The sequence below is a fragment of the Hypomesus nipponensis genome, chromosome 21 (genome assembly GCF_054491055.1).
Source record: "Hypomesus nipponensis isolate SF chromosome 21, ASM5449105v1, whole genome shotgun sequence".
In the NCBI taxonomy this organism is placed as follows: domain Eukaryota; kingdom Metazoa; phylum Chordata; class Actinopteri; order Osmeriformes; family Osmeridae; genus Hypomesus; species Hypomesus nipponensis.
Window position 1 is genome coordinate 1,543,489 of NC_140381.1, and position 17,272 is coordinate 1,560,760.

A 17,272-nucleotide genomic window follows, 5' to 3' on the forward strand; every position below is an offset into this window, starting at 1 on the left:
AGAGAGAGGGAGAGAGGGAGGGAGAGAGAGAGGGAGAGAGGGAGGGAGGGAGAGAGGGAAGGAGAGGTAGAGGGAGAGACAGAAAGTGTATCGAGTAGATTCAGTTGCCAGAATGCCAAAGGCAAATATCCCTCTTATGTACATTTAAAGGACAATAACGTTTTATTATCTTGTTTGCTGTTCTGGTGAGTCTACAGTAAGCTAAGGAGCAATCAGAAACCCAACCACTTGGTGAAGTATGATTTTCATGGCTACAATCCTGAACACGTCTGCAGTAGCAGTGATGAATGAGCTTCAGGATTTCAAACTAGTTTAAAGACATGAGAAACATGACACTAACATGCTGGCATAGATACACGCTAACACACATACACACTAACACACACACACGCTAACACACACACACACTAACACACACACACTAACACACACACACACTAACACACATACACGCTAACACACACACACACTAACACACACACACACTAACACACACACACGCTAACACACACACACATTCAATAATCTGTTAGAGGACATACATATCTGCTGCATACATTTGTTTGACAAACACACACACGCACACGTGCACACCCACACACACATACATACACACACACACACATACATACGTGCACACACACACACACACACACACATACATACATACATACACACACCCCTCCCAGCATGGGTGAGCTATGTCTGAAGCAATAGCACATAGATCCTGACTGTACTCAAAACCTGTTCCAGTGCATATCAGCCTTCATACCTTGGTGTGTCTCTCTCTGATCTCACCCTTTGGTAACGCTCTCTCACTCTCTCTCTCTCTCTCTCTTTCTCTTGCTTCAAACGAGGGACTTATGGATCTGGACGGATGGAGACTCTGCAGGAAGGAGGAAAAGACGAAAAGACTGGAGGTGGAGGACGAGTGTGCAAAGATGAGACAAGAAGAGGATGTGGACAGACTGAAGAGAGAAAAGTGGACCCGGGAACAGGAGGAAGATGAGGGAGAGGAGGAAGAGGAGGAAGAGAAGGGAGAGGAGGGAGAGGATGAAGAGGAGGAAGAGGAGGGAGAGTGTGAGTGTGTGGAAAGACCGTCCCTGTTCTGTCTGGATGAGCTGCAGCCGGTGTGCAGGGACTGTGGAGGCTCTGACAGACATGCAGGACACAGAGTCTACCCTGTCACAGAGGCTGTCAACGACTGTAAGGTAGGAGGCTGGGGCCGGGGCTGGGGCTGGGGCCGGGGCTGAGGCTGGGGCTGGGGCTGAGGCTGGGGCTGAGGCTGGGTTGTGGTTGTGGTAGATACGGCTGCATTTACATCCAAGTAATCATAGTCTAGGGCTGAGGCTGGGGCTGAGGCTGAGGCTGGGTCTGAGGCTGGGTCTGAGGCTGGGGCTGTGGCAGGGGCGGGGGCTGGGGTTGGGGCTGGTGTGTGGTAAATACAGCTGCGTCAGAGTAATCAGAGTCTCCAAACGCTCCTTGTCCCGTTGTTGCAGGCAGAGTTGAAGGAGTCCCTCCGGTCCATGTTGATGAGGGTGAAGACCACAGCCAGAATGGTTCAAACCAGCAGGAGGATTGATGCCTACCTGCCGGTAAGAGTCAGCAGTACAGGATCACATGTAACTGTAGTGATAACATGCATCAGATATACACACATGTAACTGTAGTTCTCTCGTCCTCCTCTCTCCTCTCTCCTCTCTCCTCTCTCCTGTCTCCTCTCTCCTCTCTCCTCTCTCCTCTCTCCTCTCTCCTCTCTCCTCTCTCCTCTCTCCTCTCTCCTCACTCCTCCTCCTTCTCTCTCCAGCTCCAGGCCCAGCAGACGGAGGAGCAGATGAAGCAGGAGTTTGAGAGGTTGCACCAGTTCCTGAGAGAGGAGGAGGAGGCCAGACTGAGCATGCTCAGGCAGGAGGAGGAGGAGAGGAGGAGGAGGGTGGAGGAGAGGAGGGATGCCATGAGGACAGAGATGTGTTCGCTCTGGTCCACCATCAACGCCTCAGAGAGAGAACTGGGGAAAGAGGACGTCAGGTTTCTGCAGGTGAATGAACCCACCTGTGTGTGTGACCCACAACTACTATATCCTATATCAGTCTTCACTCTACATTTAACTTCTTGGAGGGAGGGAGAAGATTGTGTTTGTTGACATTCGTGATATGTTATAGATTGTTTTAAATCATCTTCTTCTCATCTTGCAGAATTACAAGAAGACTGTGAAGAGGTGTGTACTTTTTACACACACATAGACATGCCCACACACACACAAGGAATTATTGTTATTATTGTGTGTGTGTGTAGGACATGGGAGAGTCATGATGAACCAGAGAAGGTTTGTGGACCTCTGATAGACGTGTCCAAACACCTGGGCAACCTTCGCTACTCCGTCTGGAGCAAGATGCTGAACATCGCCCCCTACAGTCAGTCTGAGTGTGTGTGTCTTTGTGTTGATGTGTGTCTGTTTGTGTGTGAAAATCAAGTCAAATCAGTTTCTATCCCCTCTCTCTCATCTCCTCACCCCTCTCCCAACTTCCCACCCTCTCCTCCTCCTCCCCTGCCTCTCTCCCCCTCCACACCATCTCCTCACTCTCCTTACCCCCTCCCCCCCACCCCCCACCCTCCTGCCCCCCCCCCCCCCCTCCAGCTCCAGTGACTCTGGACCCCAACACGGCCAGCCCCTTCCTGTCCGTGTCCCCGGACCTGACCCAGCTGAGGGACCGTGACGATGATAGCGAGGAGCAGTGCGCCCGCTCGGCGCTGCTTCCCCCGCCCCGGAGCGTTTCTCCGGCTGCGGGGAGATGCTGGCGGCCGACGCCCTCGTCTCCGGGACGCGCCGCTGGACCGTGGACGTCCGCGGCAACCGCAACTGGATCCTGGGCGTCGCCGCGGCGAGCGTCGCTAGGAAACAGCTGGTGGCCGCTTGCCCCGGGAACGGCGTGTGGGGGCTGAGCTTGAGGAGGGGTGTGTACGAGGCGCTGGAGGCCCCCTCCATCCCCCTCTCTGTCTCTCAGTCCGCCTCTGCTCTTGCCTCCCAGATGCTGCAAAAGGTGGAGGTGTGTGTGGACTACGAGGGAGGGCTGGTGAGTTTCAGGGACGCGGACAGAGACAGACACATCTACACCTTCTCCTCCTCCTCCTTCACCCAGACCGTCTTCCCATATTTCTCCACCTCCTGCCAACTCCGCCCTCTCAAGCTGTGTCCTGCGAGGGTGAGGGTGGAGGAACAGGAGGTGGAGGAGGAGGAGCACCAGGTAGAACAGAGAGAGGAGGTGGAGGAGGTGGAGGAAGTGGAGGAGAAGGAGGAGGTGGAGGAGGAGGTGGAGGAGGTGGAGGAGGTGGAGGAAGTAGAGGAGAAGGAGGAGGTGGAGGAGAAGGTGGAGGAGACTGAGGAGGTAGAAGAGGAGGAAGAGGAGAAGGAAGAGGTGGAGCAGAAGGAGGTGGAGCTGGACCAGCCCCCCCCACATGTCACCCCCCTCACTCTCTCCCCACATTTCCTATTCTTTTAAAAAACACAATTTCTATCAGAAACAAATAACAAAGGCAGAAATGGCACAAATGACACATCTAAGAATGTCAAGTAGAAGACGTGTGGAGGCCATCAGCCAGTTTGGGGCTCTTGAGAGGACGAGTGTCCTGCTGGTCTCAGTTCACTAAGCAGGAGGGAACATCACATGTTGAAATGTTGTCTTTGACAAGAACATATATTACTGTGTGGAACGGCATGTCCTGTGTGTGTGAGCTGGTGTGTGTGTGAGCTGGTGTGTGTGTGTGTGTGTGTGTGAGAGAGGGTGTTGCTAAGTGCTGATTGTGTCAGATGTAACTTATTGGTCGCCTGTCCTTCCCTCTCTCCCTCACTGAAGTCCTGTGATGGTATTTTAGGTCATTACTGCTTATTGGTTTTCAGACTAACCCCATCACAGTCAATTAACTCCACAGACCTTAACCCCCCGCCCCCCAACCACACACCAACACACACACTTCTACACACACGCACACACACACACACACCAACACACAAAAGCTTCTAGACAAACAGACACACACATACTGTGTTTAGCTCTCTCTCTCTCTCTGTTCCCCTCTTCGTCCCTCCCTCGGTCATCCAGTCTTTTTCTCACTTTCTTTCCCTCCCTCTGTTTTCATCAGTATATTCGGATGTCTCAGTATTTACGTCTCCTATTATATTCATGCATTCTGTCATTCTGTGACATTGTGATCATGTTTACTGAAACCTCTGTGCGTGATATGGTATTAGCAACAGTTGTTCAGTCAGACGTCCCATGTTGGGTGTTCAGTTGCTCTGCAGACAAACTCGGTTCTTGTTACTTTTAATAAAGATCCACTATTTCAGGAAAGCCTTTATCTCCAGTGCTCATTTCTTCACAACATTATCCTTCTTCCTTCCTTTCTCTCTCCCTGCCTCTCTCTATCTCTCCCTCCTTCTCTCTGTTCTCCCTCTGTCCCCCTTCTCCCTCCCTCCCTCCCTCCCTCCCTCCCTCCCTCCCTCCCTCCCTCCCTCCCTCCCTCCCTCCCTCCCTCCCTCCCTCCCTCCCTCCCTCCCTCCCTCCCTCCCTCCCTCCCTCCCTCCCTCCCTCCCTCCCTCCCTCCTCTCCCTTCTCTCTCTCCCTCCCTGTCTCTGCTCTCCCTCTCTCTCCCCCTCCCCCTCCCTTGATCCCTCCCTCCTCTCTCTCTCTACAGTAAGGAGCTTAGTGCAGCTGATCTGTGCAGGTGAGCCGTCTGTGCGGGCCAGGAGTAGACCTCTCATCCCCAGACCTCAGGAACCCCCCACACACACATTCAGGCCCCCCCCACACACACACACATTCAGGCCCCCCCCACACACACACATTCAGGCCCCCCCACACACACACACACACACAAATACTCTCTGTTCATCTCTAAATTACTCGCTGCCTTTCTCTTTCTCCATCCTTCCATACTCTCTCTTGTGTTCCCTCTGCCCCCCAACACACACACACCCTACACAAACACCACCCTTCCCCTTGCTCCACAAGTCCTTCCAGGTTGTCTCACCTGTCTGCCCCTCCCCCCTCTCTCCTTCCCCCTCACCCCCCTCCCTCCCTCCACCACCTCTCTAATCCCCCTCTCAGGAAGGGGGGAGAGAGAGAAAGTTAATCAACAAAGAGGGGAGGGAGGGGGAGAGACAGGATAAACAGTGTAAGGAGCTTGCAGGAGGAGGAGAGACCGTGACGGAGGGAGAGACGGAGGGAGACCCCCCAACAGGTGGGGGAGACTCAGGAAAACAAGAGAAGACGAGCGAGAGAGGAGAGAGAAGACAGAGAAGAGAGACGTTAAACTCTGGGAGTTTCCTGTGAGACAAGGTGAGACAAATGATCAAAGGTGTCAAGTTGCCGCGGCGACTGGGGGATTGAGTCGTGTGCTTTGTGTCTGCGTTCTTGGTGAAAGGCTTTGCTATCTTAACACACACACACACATGCAAATACACACACATGGAAATACACACACAGACACATGCGCAAACATTTACAAACATACAATCAGAAGAAAATCACTGTATTAAAAGGTGTGTGTCTGTGGGGGGGGGTGTATCTGTCTGTATCATCGTATGTCTGTCTGTGTATCTGTCTGTATCATCATATGTCTGTGTGTGTGTCTGTGTGTGTATCTGTCTGTGTGTGTGTGTGTCAGGCCCCTCCCACCATGGTGGACCTGTTCCTGGGCAGGGTTCTAGTGAAGAACAACCGTGATCGAGACGAGCTGGACACGGAGAAAGAGATTGTGCTGCGTCTGCAGAACCGCATCCTGCTGCTGTTCTTTGGATCTGCAGACTGCGAGCGCTGCCAGGTGTGTGTGTGTGCAGGTGTGTGTGTGTGTGTGCAGGTGTGTGTATGTGTGCAGGTGTGTGTGTGTGCAGGTGTGTGTGTACGTGTGCAAGTGTGTGTGTACGTGTGTGTATGTCTACCTCTCTGTAGAATCTGGGTTAGGAACAATTTGTGTATGTGAGTGATTTTATGTCTGTGTTTGTGACTGTGTGTGTGTGGGTGACTGTGAATGTGTGTGTGTGTGCAGGTGTGTGTGTGTGTGTGCAGGTGTGTGTGTGTGTGCAGGTATGGATTAACCAACGGACCTACCGGGCCCAGAGGCCCATGAGCTCAGGGGGGCCCTAACCCAGAGTCTCTGTGTGACGTTGCTGTTATTAACTTGATATGTACTAGGGTATTGATATGATGATATGCGCCGTAGCCGGTATATGCTAGGCTAAAGTCATTAATGTCTTTAACAGGGCCCCAAAAGTCCTACTGATAAAACAAAAAAATAGCCTAAACATTCACTTTGAAGATGTCACAAGAAAGAAACCATCATGATACCTTTCAAGTGAGTGTTTATCCCCTCAGTTTATCTATAGGACTTTAGAGGGGCTGAGTACTTCATGCAATTAGGGCCCTTCAGCTTTGTAAGGGGAAATCCAAAAAGCAAATGCAAAACAATAGCATTAAAGCTGTGTCTAGGCACCCCCAACACACTATTTATTGAAGATATAATATTGTTAAGCCTATGATGGTCATTTTTCAAGAAAGATAGAGGGTTGTGTGGGCTACAAATGTACACTCTAGTCTATGGTTACAACTATCAAATATTTTTGGAATATAAACTGTGTGTGACTGTGTGTGTGTGTGACTGTGTGTGTGTGACTGTGTGTGTGTGACTGTGTGTGTGCAGGAGTTTGCACCCACACTGAAGAACTTCTTCAAGCGACTGACAGACGAGTTCTACGTGGAACGCTCTGCCCAGCTGGTCCTCCTCTACATCAGCCTCGACCAATCAGAAGAGCAGCTGGACTGCTCCCTCAAAGAGCTTCCCAAGCGCTGCCTGTTCCTGGCCTACGAGGACCCCTACAGGAGGTGTGTGTGTGTATAACGTGTGTGTGTGTGTGTATAACGTGTGTGTGTATAACGTGTGTGTGTGTGTGTCTAACATGTGTGTGTGTATAACATGTGTGTGTGTGTGTATAACGTGTGTGTGTGTGTGTATAACGTGTGTGTGTATAACATGTGTGTGTATAACATGTGTGTGTATAACATGTGTGTGTATAACGTGTGTGTGTGTCTAACATGTGTGTGTGTGTGTGTCTAACATGTGTGTGTGTATAACGTGTGTGTGTGTGTGTCTAACATGTGTGTGTGTGTGTATAACGTGTGTGTGTGTGTATAACATGTGTGTGTGTGTGTCTAACATGTGTGTGTGTGTGTATAACATGTGTGTGTGTGTGTATAACATGTGTGTGTGTATAACATGTGTGTGTGTGTGTCAGGGAGCTGGAGTCCATGTTCGAGGTGGAGGACCTCCCCAGGGTGGTGGTGCTGCGCCCCGACTCCTCCGTCCTCTCCCCCAACGCCGTCCAGGAGATCTGCAGCCTCGGCACCGACTGCTTCCGCAACTGGCAGGAAGGGGCAGAGCTTATCGACAGAAACTTCCTGATCAACGAGGAGTTTGACGAGACCAAGATGCGCAGCATGACCGACCCCCTGCGGAGGATCAAGTACAAGGTGGAAGACAAGAAGAAGAAGAAGAAGAGAGGGGGGGGAGAGGAGGAGGAGGGAGGGGGGAATGTGGGAGGGGAGGGAGGAGGAGGAGGGGCTTGGGGGTGAAGATTTTGGAAGGACACAAGGACAAAAAGAGAGGGCGGAGTTTCATCTTCAGTAGGCTTGAGTCAATCATACTCTCTAATGATTGGTTGGTGTCCATCTTGTCTGGTCCTTGATTGGCTGATTGTAACATCCTTCAATGAATGCACGGTTGCTGAGACAATGGATAGAGGTTCATCTAGTAGCGTGATTTTGGCAAGGTAACCTGCTAGCAGCCAAGTGCAGCTAGCGCACACAACAGTGCTGGGATAACAAGTGCAAGATCCTGCTTTAGAAAGGCCAATTGTAATGGTGTGTGTAGTTGGCAAGGGGCTAACAAGCTAGCTAACAATTTAGCTAATGTGAGGGTTTGGTTTACATTTTCTAACCAAAAGGCTATGGACTAAATCTGTTATGCTAATGCTAATTTATGCTAAACTCATGCTAATGCTAAATTGCCACCTGCATCTGTTGCTCTGCGGCTGTCTTTACACTGAAGTCAGATTTAGCTGGTAACTGTGGAGACTAGTTGTTAAGAAGTAATCCCAAACTGAGCAGTGGGGTGCTACACGTTTTGATGTCTATACCTGTTTTGGCTGATTTAGGCCTGTAAATGTACATTAATTAACTATGTAAATGACATGTAGCCTAACTGTGACATAATCAAACACAAACAGACATGTTCTACTCCTCTGTAAATATTTTTCATTTTCATTTGTACTGTTTATATTATTCTTTTTTTCTTCTTCATGATTTCAGGTCATATTTATCTCTCTACTGGTGGATATTTTCTGACCTCTGCTCTGTTTCAAGGTCTAACAATGAGTAATGTAAAGTAAATCACACAAATAGATGAGAAGAAAATAAAGTAACTCAACAGGTGAGTTTCATAGATAGATCTCACCATGTCTACATTGAGTGACTTGATCTCTATCTATAATTCCAGGAATCTCTGTCTCTTTTCAAGTAGTTGTGGCACGATTACCTCGACAACCGGGAACTGTATGAAAGGTTAGCAAAGCACCTTGTTCTGTTATGCATGTATTTAGGGAGATGTTGTAGATGTTCCAGATGTTGCAGATGTTGGAGTTGTTCCAGATGTTGCAGATTTTACGGGTTGTTAAGTTACTCTGCAGACTGACTCGGCTTTCAAATGTCAAACATTTTTTCAGGAAAGTATTTGTCTCAATTCTCTCAATTATAACGATGTAGATCCATGAATGATAAAATTAACATTGGAGACTGTAATTTGTGTAATTTCCAAAATGAACACAAGAAAATAGCAACTGACAGCCTTTTTGACAGCACCTAACTTAAAATGTTCAAATCGTTTTCAAATTGAAAACCAGGCGCAAAAGAAGGCGAAATAGGATACTATGTCATCGGTTGTTGCGTGTGGTGAACGCAAGGGGGCGCTGTATCACCGGTTACTGGGCCTTCGATGAGAGGGAGGCGAGGTTGTGAGCGAAAGAACCTCCGTCTAAGGATGATGCGATGTAACGTTTCCAGCTCAGCAATGATTGGACGGTATTCAGACCGAATGCTCTGATTGGACAGGCTACTTGTCTGTCTGCCTCCCTGCAGTAGTCAAGTCGGCGTGTTCATGTGTGTTGGAGGAGGGGCTTTGAAGGGAGGGGTGGAATATTCTGTTTGAAATCCTTTCAAACTAGCTAAAACGTTTTTTTTTATTTTTTTTTATACTACCTTTAATTAAGTTATTGTTATGAAAGAAACAAAGGATATGTGCAGTGGCGTAAGAACCAGGGGGGATGGGGGCATGGGCGTAGATTTAGGGGGGGACGCTAGGTACTTGTCCCCACCAACATTTGAAAATGACAGAATTGTCCCCACCAATATTTTAGCGAATTGTGTTTCTATTTGGATCGATTCCGACGGCCAGGACGCGACAGTACAAGAAACGCCATAATTTGATTGGCTGAAACACGAAGGGGAGGGTTACCTGACACGCGACACGCACAGGAAGAAGCATATGCTACTTTGCTTGCTTGCACTGGAAGTCGCAGACAAGTTAGCGGGTGTGTCGGCGACAAAGGTACAGCTAACTTACCAGGGCTGTCTGCCAACAATACATACATAAAAGGCCAGAGTAACACATTTTAATATTCCTTTCAGCATGTAGGCCTACAAGTTTGCCCCTTTTTGTGCTTTGTAGATTAGATATGCCTCCACCCAAGAAGAAGAAAGGGGACATACGAAGCTTTTTGAAAAAGCAGTGTAAGTCAGGCTGAAAAACTAGCCTCACTAGCAGTGGTAGTGACCAGGCTTTCGAATGCAAATTCTACTGTGGAAAAGTACTAACTGGTGATATTATATGTTACCCAGGATATTGTTACAGCTAAACCTAGCTTCTGTAGCTAATCTTTCAACCAAGGTCTAGCTTAGGACAAATTCACAGTTGATGGACTGTCACTGCATTGCTAGACAGGTGCTGGAAAAAACAGTTGGCTATGTGAATAAGTTAACACTGTTGGTTATTCAAATATAATGAATCATGAATTGATTATTAATGTCCAAATAACACTGTATACAATATGGTAGGAGGGTTAAACTTGCTAGCCATAGGATAGGCTACAAAATGAATGAACCATTTTGTATGCAGGAAAGACAGCATGAAAACACTCCAGATGTAGAGCAGACTGAGGAAACAGCATCAGGGCTTCAGGTGAGGTTTATGATAATAAAACATTTTGTTATTCAGTGTTACAGTCTCTTCATCACAGCCTCTTTTTTTGGAGAGTGCATTTTATATTATACAGTTATACTAGCTCTTTAGGGATAGTATACAGAATGGCATCTCGATTTGCGCGGATGGGTGGATGTCCCCACCAAGTCTGAGACCAAACCTACGCCCTTGGGTATTTTATTTACCTACTATTATCCAGGACTGCTGGATACTGCTTATTCTGTACAGAGCCATAGATGGAGAGTTGCTACACTGCTATCGACTTCCAGTCTCTTTTCATTGGCTCTGATTCTGTGTATCTGTAGATTTCCAGTAGATGTGTACAGACATGAATATAGGCTACCAGCCACCATAAGGGGTTCTACCAGGGGTCAGGTTAGTGTAGTTATGGTGATAACACGCCATCTACTGGACACGTTACATTTCTCAGATGAGTGAGGATACAATGGATGTCTTGGAGCAGGATCATGTAAAACCATAGACCTTTTATTAAGTAGACCAAGATCATGTAAACCATTGACCTTTTATTAAGTAGACCAAGATCATGTAAAACCATTGACCTTTTATTAAGTAGACCAAGATCATGTAAAACCATAGACCTTTTATTAAGTAGACCAAGATCATGTAAAACCATAGACCTTTTATTAAGTAGACCAAGATCATGTAAAACCATAGACCTTTTATTAAGTAGACCAAGATCATGTAAAACCATTGACCTTTTATTAAGTAGACCAAGATCATGTAAAACCATTGACCTTTTATTAAGTAGACCAAGATCATGTAAAACCATTGACCTTTGATTAAGTAGACCAAGATCATGTAAAACCATTGACCTTTGATTAAGTAGACCAAGATCATGTAAAACCATTGACCTTTGATTAAGTAGACCAAGATCATGTTAAACCATAGACCTTTGATTAAGTAGACCAAGATCATGTAAAACCATTGACCTTTTATTAAGTAGACCAAGATCATGTAAAACCATAGACCTTTGATTAAGTAGACCAAGATCATGTAAAACCATTGACCTTTTATTAAGTAGACCAAGATCATGTAAAACCATAGACCTTTGATTAAGTAGACCAAGATCATGTAAAACCATTGACCTTTTATTAAGTAGACCAAGATCATGTAAAACCATAGACCTTTGATTAAGTAGACCAAGATCATGTAAAACCATAGACCTTTGATTAAGTAGACCAAGATCATGTAAAACCATAGTCCTTTTATTAAGTAGACCAAGATCATGTAAAAAGAGAGAGAGAGAGAGCACAATGCTCACGATGCTCAATACTTTCTCATTTTGTTTTTCCTCTTCTCAGACTGTCCCCCCTCTCATGATAGACAGAGTGACTCTAAGATGGAGAGGAGAAGTGAAGACAGAGGTGAGACTGTATTTATACTAAGATGTAACTCCGAACACACGTACATTTACCAGAATAGCTTTCCATCTCAGACAGGGGATATAACGTTATTAATATTTTCTCGTTTGGACCTGACAGATATCTAGTATGTAGTATTTGTAGTTGTTCAATATGCTTATTTTATATTCTCTTTCCCTCTCCTCTATTTCCTTTCCCTCTCTATCCATCCACCCCCCTTCTCCCTCTCCCTCCCTCTCTCTTTCTCTCTCTCGCTCTCTATCTGATGTATACTGTCTCCAGAAGCAGAGTTTGTGGACAGACACAGGTCTTCTCTCACACAGAGGGTTACCATGGTGATGGACATAGCAGATGCCCTGCTCCAGGAGGGTATGATCCATCAGGAGCGCCACTCCAAGATCAAAGATACCCGGCCCAGACAGGACCAGATGAGGAAGCTGTACGAGGCCTTAACCTCAGGGACGGTCAAGTCAGCCTTCTACAGGTGCCTCCAGGAGACAGAACGTCATTTGGTCCAGGACCTGGGTAAACTCTGCTAAGATCTGCTGTTTATCTAATCTTCTAACAATGAACAAGGTTAAACAATGTGAAATGTACAGAAAACTCTTCTCTCTATATATCAATCTACTCACAGGGAATATTCAGCAAAGTAAAAGTGAACCTAGGCAGACCTTCACTGAGTCCACCTGATCACCTCACCTCATTGGTGCAATGTGTGTTTAGAGTCTGGATGAGTCCAGGCTGCTACCAAGTCACCCTCACTTCTGTGTTTGAATCTTCTTGTCTTTCATTATGTTTGTAGAGGGCACATCCCAGGACCCACAAGGCAGTGCAACACCACCAGGGTAAGATGACTAGCCTATTATTTGATCTCACATAAGTGAGGGTACGATGGCTGTCTTGGAGCAGGATCATGTAAAACACTTTATTCCACTTATGACTTCAACCAGCAGAAGCTGCTGTCCACTCTGGAGGGACGGGGAGATGGAGAACAACGGTCCTAAACGGAGGAGAGAAGATGCTGAAGTAGGAAGGACGAGTCAAGGTGAGATCCTACATACCTGCATCATGTGAAATGTAAGTCTTCCTATCTAGTCAAATATAACTTTTTACAAACACCACTTTTTAAAATTAAGTATATATATATAATGCAATGAGGTAAAAACGGATGTGTAGCCAGTCTAATCACAACAATAAATTGATGAAAATAAAATTATAATAGCACAATAATGGGACATGTATTTACAGCTGCCTGCCACACAGGGCAGCAGAGAGCAGCTACTCTCTCCTCCTCCATCACAGCCCAGCATCACAGCATTGTCGTCGCCCCCAATATCGTCAACTCCCAGATCCAGAACCTCATACAGAACATTAATCTCCCTGCTGAGAGGATAGGTAACAGCCCATACCCTATATATCCTGTAAGACCCCTTCTTGTAAAATTACAACGTCACTTTTAGCTCTTTAATTGCTCATTTCCTTTTTTTGAAAGACCACAGTTATCCAATAGCATTGCAAGGCAAGACAATAGGACCCATTGGCTATGTAAATGTGGTCTTTCAAAACAAATCTTATTTGCTGATGTGTTTTTTGGAGAGCTAAAATAGATGTTGTAATTTTAAACCGGGTCTTACAGGGTTAAAGAATTCTGACGTTTAGAACATTTTAAACTAAACATTTAAACTTAAAATAGACGATTTATCAGTGACAAGCACAACAGGCTTATTGATTAATCATACTGCATTTACCAGGAAATAGAAAGGAAACAGTATTATGGAAAAACAATGTTGGTGTTGTTTTTGGGTACTGTAGATTTGCATGTGTGTAGTTGGATATTGCATTGTGTGTATTTGTGTCTGAATCGTTCTTGTCATGTTTTGTTCTGTCAGACTCCAGATGTCAGGCAGCACGGCACAGTGACACCCAGCCAGGGTAAAACCACCATCATAATCTCACAACACAAACTGATGACAAATGAATAAGAACACAGAAAACTGTTGACTCTTTCTCTCTGTCTCTTCTTCTGTAGTAAGTTGAGGTCTCCTGTAACATTCACTACCTCCGGTCATTAGAGCCTAAAGACACTTCCCACTATGACCATCTCACACCTCGGATCACAAGGACTCCCTCTTGGTCTAATGGTAGACTGTTTGGCTTAGCGGCTTGAGGACGTGTATTAGATTGTGGACGTAATCTTTTTCCTCCTTGCAGTTATTGACATGCAGCCGTTCAAAGAGAAGAATAAAGCCAGACTGAGGAAGGAGTTTGCTGAGACCTTGGAGGGAACTGAAGATGAGAGAACTCTCCTCAACAACGTCTTCATTCCACTCTACATGACAACAGGGGAGAGTGCAGGGGTCAATAAAGAACATGAGATCATGCAGACCATATCTCTCACCCTGAGAGCCAGTTATGAAGAAGTATATTTTAGTTCAGTTGTTTTACAGACCACTCACAGTCCTTCAGATACAGTATAGGACACAGAAGGTAGGAGAGATGGGGATGTTGTTTGAAGTATAGGTATGACAGAGGTGTAGATGGGATTTGAATCCTGCCTGCTTTTAGGCAACAGTCCTAACCACTTTACCGCAAGTGCAGCTCATGAATGTTCTGCTTCTACAGACTGACTGACTTGAGTCTCAGCCATGAGGACTGGGCATCACTGGCCTCCTCCCTCCAGTCACCAGACTGTCCTCTGAGAGAGCTGCACCTGGAGAGGATTACAGTGTCTGGTTATGATGAAGATGAAGAAGATGAAGATGGTGACCTGAATGTTGTCCTTGCTGCCCTGAGAGGTCCACACTGTAAACTGGAGACACTGAGGTCAGCACCTGTAGAGGAGTCTTCACATTAAAATAACCCCGCACACATTGATGGACATAGACTGTCACAGGCAGAGGTTGTTATAATGAACATGATCATGTTATGGTAACACATCATTGAAAATACTTAAGCTATAGATGCATTTTAACTTTTGTGGAATATATCATTATATTATCACTCCTGTCTACTAGTTAATCTTCATGTTGTCATGTGTTTCCTCGTGTCTGATTTAGGTTGAACTGGTGTAACCTGACGGAGGACAGTTGTAGAAAGCTGTCTTCAACTCTCAGCTCAAACTGTCCCCTGAGAGAGTTGGACCTGAGTCACAACAACCTGCAGGATTCAGGAGTGAAGCTGCTCTCTGATGGACTGAAGAGTCCACACTGTAGACTGGAGATCCTGAGGTCAGTGATCAGACACACATGGAACCAGACAGGGACACATAGAACATGTTGAAGAAGTCTGTCAACAATGCACCCAGTGATGTCAACAACACCCACCAGCAGAGGGCAGCAGTGTTGTAACGTCCTGATGACTTCTCTCTGCAGGCTGTCGTTCTGTGGAGTCACAGAGGAAGGCTGTGCTTCTCTGGCTTCAGCTCTCAGCTCAAACCTGAGAGAGTTGGACCTGAGCTTCAATCACCCAGGAGACACAGTTCTCTCTGGTAGACTGGAGAAACTCAAGTTAGTGTTGGTCACTGATATATTCCTCTTCATTTGCCATGTTTAATGCTGAGTAGTTGATTATTGTAGAATGATGTTATGTTGAGGTTCTGGTTGTCTGTTTAGCGAAGGTGTTTGTGTTTTGACATTCTCCTTTACTTTGTTAATCATCTACATTCCTGACCATTCTTCAAACATATCCTGTGTGTGTGTGTCACTGTCTGTTCCTCTCTGTCTCCCACAGTGTGGACCATAATGAAGAGATCTGGGTGAAACAACAGCTGCTTAAGAACTGTTAGTGTTGTTTTGTACATCAGTACATCCAACATTGAGATTGATATTGTGTTTGGGTTAGAGTTGGTCCTCACAAGCATACATTCTGACAGATTTAACCACTGACACACAGCGAAACTTACACTCTCCACTTACACACACACACACACACACACACACACAAAAACACAAACAATGGAAGGTAATCTTTCATTGCGTCACTGTGTTGCTGATCAGTAATGCATACAGTACATACTGACACATTGAAACACTGACACACATACAAACCCACTCACACATACACATTATGAGTGACATATAGAAGCATCAGGAGGAGAGGGGGGAGTGCTGCCTGTAGACTTGGACACAACGACAAGTCCTGGTGTCTGGGCATGTCTCGTTTTTCTTATGGTTTTTGTGAAAGACTCTCTGTCCATCACAATCGTCAAGTGACTTCAATACCTGTTAGTTTCTGTCTACCCATCAGAGTAGGAGTTTACCTGGACTGGCCAGCTGGTGTTCTGTCCTTCTACAGCATCTCCTCTGACACAATGACCCACCTGTACACATTCAACACCATCTTCTCTGAGCCCCTCTACCCAGCGTTTTGGTTGGACTCCTCATCCTCAGTGACCCAGTGTCAGGTAGAATAGTTCCTCCTCCCCACAACACAACATGGTTCTCCATGGAAACAGCCCCACTCCAGTTGTTTGTGTTTGTATGGGAACAGAACAACACGCACACATCAGAACATCACACACACAAGACTGTATACACACACACACACACCGTAAACGGTAAGGCCTAGCCTACAGACTGTAGTTAAGTCACCTCATCATCCGGACCCTCCAGTTGAATATTTGTGTGTTGCCTTTCTAGGCAACGAGACAATTTACTGTCACGTTACTGTTACTGTGACAAGACAGCGGTTAGAGAATTGGGCTGCTAATCAGAAGCTTGCCGGTTCGATTCCCGGCTGACGTGTCCTTGGGCAAGGCACTTCACCCTACTTGCCTCGGGGGAATGTCCCTGTACTTACTGCAAGTCGCTCTGGATAAGAGCGTCTGCTAAGTGAATAAATTACTTTCCTTATTGCTGTGTCTCCACAACTGTATTAAAGTTGGTGTCGGGCTCGTCTCAGGATACCGGTAACCATGGCTACAGCTCTCAGGGTCCCTGTGTAAAGTAAAGTTCCTACTCCATGGAAACACTCCACTTCTGCTGTTTGGGTGTGTTGTTGATGGTGGAACCCCCCCCCCCCCCACACACACACACACACACACACACCAGAACACCCCACACACACTTGTCAGATCAACACACACACACACACACAAGAACATCACAAACACTTAAGAAGATTAAACGATATAGTCCATTAAATGAGCAGGGACCAGGGTTATTAGACTGTTCTAAACTCCCCTGCACTTTGTTATTCAGGGTTCTGTGTTTCTTGGTTTTTATTTCTGTAACAATTTAACATTGGAGACTCTAATTTGTGTAATTTACCAAATAAACAGACACAAGAAAATAGCAACTGACAGCATTTTTGTGTGCACTGAAAAATTGCAAAAACAATTGCATCCAATAAAACAAATTATATGCGAAGTAGGCCTAATTTATTATTTATCCATATTAATAATAAATATGTATTGATCTGTATTTTTTATGTTGCCTAAGTAACTTAAAATGTTCAAATCGTTTTCAAATAAAAAAATAGGCGCCAAAAAATGCGAAATAGGATCAAATGTTAACGGTTGTTGCGTCTGCTGTACGCGAGGGGGCGCTGTATCACAGGTTACAAGGCCTTCGATGAGAGGGAGGCAA

At 46.1% G+C, this 17,272-nt stretch overlaps 4 protein-coding genes across 8 annotated transcripts; all 4 read left to right on the forward strand.

The window, feature by feature from the left end:
* Positions 1-1,944: 1,944 nt before the first annotated feature.
* Positions 1,945-3,250, forward strand: LOC146237306 (uncharacterized). The gene is made up of 4 exons (XM_084685252.1): positions 1,945-2,038; positions 2,196-2,218; positions 2,296-2,414; positions 2,639-3,250. The coding sequence occupies exons 1-4, from the start codon at positions 1,955-1,957 to the stop codon at positions 2,941-2,943; spliced, it is 531 nt and encodes a 176-aa protein (XP_084541378.1). The 5' UTR covers positions 1,945-1,954; the 3' UTR covers positions 2,944-3,250.
* Positions 3,251-5,676: 2,426 nt separating this feature from the next.
* nxnl1 (nucleoredoxin like 1) lies at positions 5,677-7,625 on the forward strand. The gene is made up of 3 exons (XM_084685244.1): positions 5,677-5,820; positions 6,697-6,878; positions 7,289-7,625. Exons 1-3 carry the CDS (start codon positions 5,677-5,679, stop codon positions 7,623-7,625), a joined length of 663 nt encoding a protein of 220 aa, XP_084541370.1.
* A 1,711-nt stretch (positions 7,626-9,336) lies between these two features.
* Positions 9,337-14,033, forward strand: LOC146237308 (uncharacterized). Of its 5 annotated transcripts, none has more exons than XM_084685245.1 (10): positions 9,337-9,654; positions 9,775-9,836; positions 10,222-10,284; positions 11,628-11,690; positions 11,970-12,212; positions 12,490-12,532; positions 12,638-12,732; positions 12,936-13,082; positions 13,577-13,619; positions 13,899-14,033. In XM_084685245.1, exons 4-10 carry the CDS (start codon positions 11,666-11,668, stop codon positions 13,903-13,905), a joined length of 603 nt encoding a protein of 200 aa, XP_084541371.1. In that variant the 5' UTR covers positions 9,337-9,654; positions 9,775-9,836; positions 10,222-10,284; positions 11,628-11,665; the 3' UTR covers positions 13,906-14,033. The 5 variants fall into 5 exon arrangements, with proteins under 5 accessions (XP_084541371.1, XP_084541374.1, XP_084541373.1 ...); XM_084685248.1 differs by having other exon boundaries at positions 12,951-13,082; XM_084685247.1 differs by having other exon boundaries at positions 12,641-12,732.
* Positions 13,647-17,001, forward strand: LOC146237309 (ribonuclease inhibitor-like). The gene is made up of 4 exons (XM_084685251.1): positions 13,647-14,510; positions 14,744-14,914; positions 15,059-15,193; positions 15,417-17,001. Exons 1-4 carry the CDS (start codon positions 14,293-14,295, stop codon positions 15,469-15,471), a joined length of 579 nt encoding a protein of 192 aa, XP_084541377.1. The 5' UTR covers positions 13,647-14,292; the 3' UTR covers positions 15,472-17,001.
* Positions 17,002-17,272: the final 271 nt, after the last annotated feature.

Bases quoted from the DNA above. Each gene is read 5' to 3' on its own strand.
- LOC146237306 (XM_084685252.1), top strand. From the start codon at position 1,955: ATGAGGACAGAGATGTGTTCGCTCTGGTCCACCATCAACGCCTCAGAG. The intron at 2,039-2,195 runs GTGAATGAACCC...CTCATCTTGCAG, and splicing joins AGGACGTCAGGTTTCTGCAG to AATTACAAGAAGACTGTGAA. The intron at 2,415-2,638 runs GTCAGTCTGAGT...CCCCCCCTCCAG, and splicing joins GCTGAACATCGCCCCCTACA to CTCCAGTGACTCTGGACCCC.
- LOC146237309 (XM_084685251.1), top strand. From the start codon at position 14,293: ATGTTCTGCTTCTACAGACTGACTGACTTGAGTCTCAGCCATGAGGAC. The intron at 14,915-15,058 runs GTCAGTGATCAG...TTCTCTCTGCAG, and splicing joins TGTAGACTGGAGATCCTGAG to GCTGTCGTTCTGTGGAGTCA. The intron at 15,194-15,416 runs GTTAGTGTTGGT...TGTCTCCCACAG, and splicing joins GGTAGACTGGAGAAACTCAA to TGTGGACCATAATGAAGAGA.
- nxnl1 (XM_084685244.1), top strand. From the start codon at position 5,677: ATGGTGGACCTGTTCCTGGGCAGGGTTCTAGTGAAGAACAACCGTGAT. The intron at 5,821-6,696 runs GTGTGTGTGTGT...GTGTGTGTGCAG, and splicing joins CAGACTGCGAGCGCTGCCAG to GAGTTTGCACCCACACTGAA. The intron at 6,879-7,288 runs GTGTGTGTGTGT...TGTGTGTGTCAG, and splicing joins TACGAGGACCCCTACAGGAG to GGAGCTGGAGTCCATGTTCG.
- LOC146237308 (XM_084685245.1), top strand. From the start codon at position 11,666: ATGGAGAGGAGAAGTGAAGACAGAG. The intron at 12,213-12,489 runs GTAAACTCTGCT...TTATGTTTGTAG, and splicing joins TCATTTGGTCCAGGACCTGG to AGGGCACATCCCAGGACCCA. The intron at 13,083-13,576 runs GTAACAGCCCAT...TTGTTCTGTCAG, and splicing joins TCTCCCTGCTGAGAGGATAG to ACTCCAGATGTCAGGCAGCA.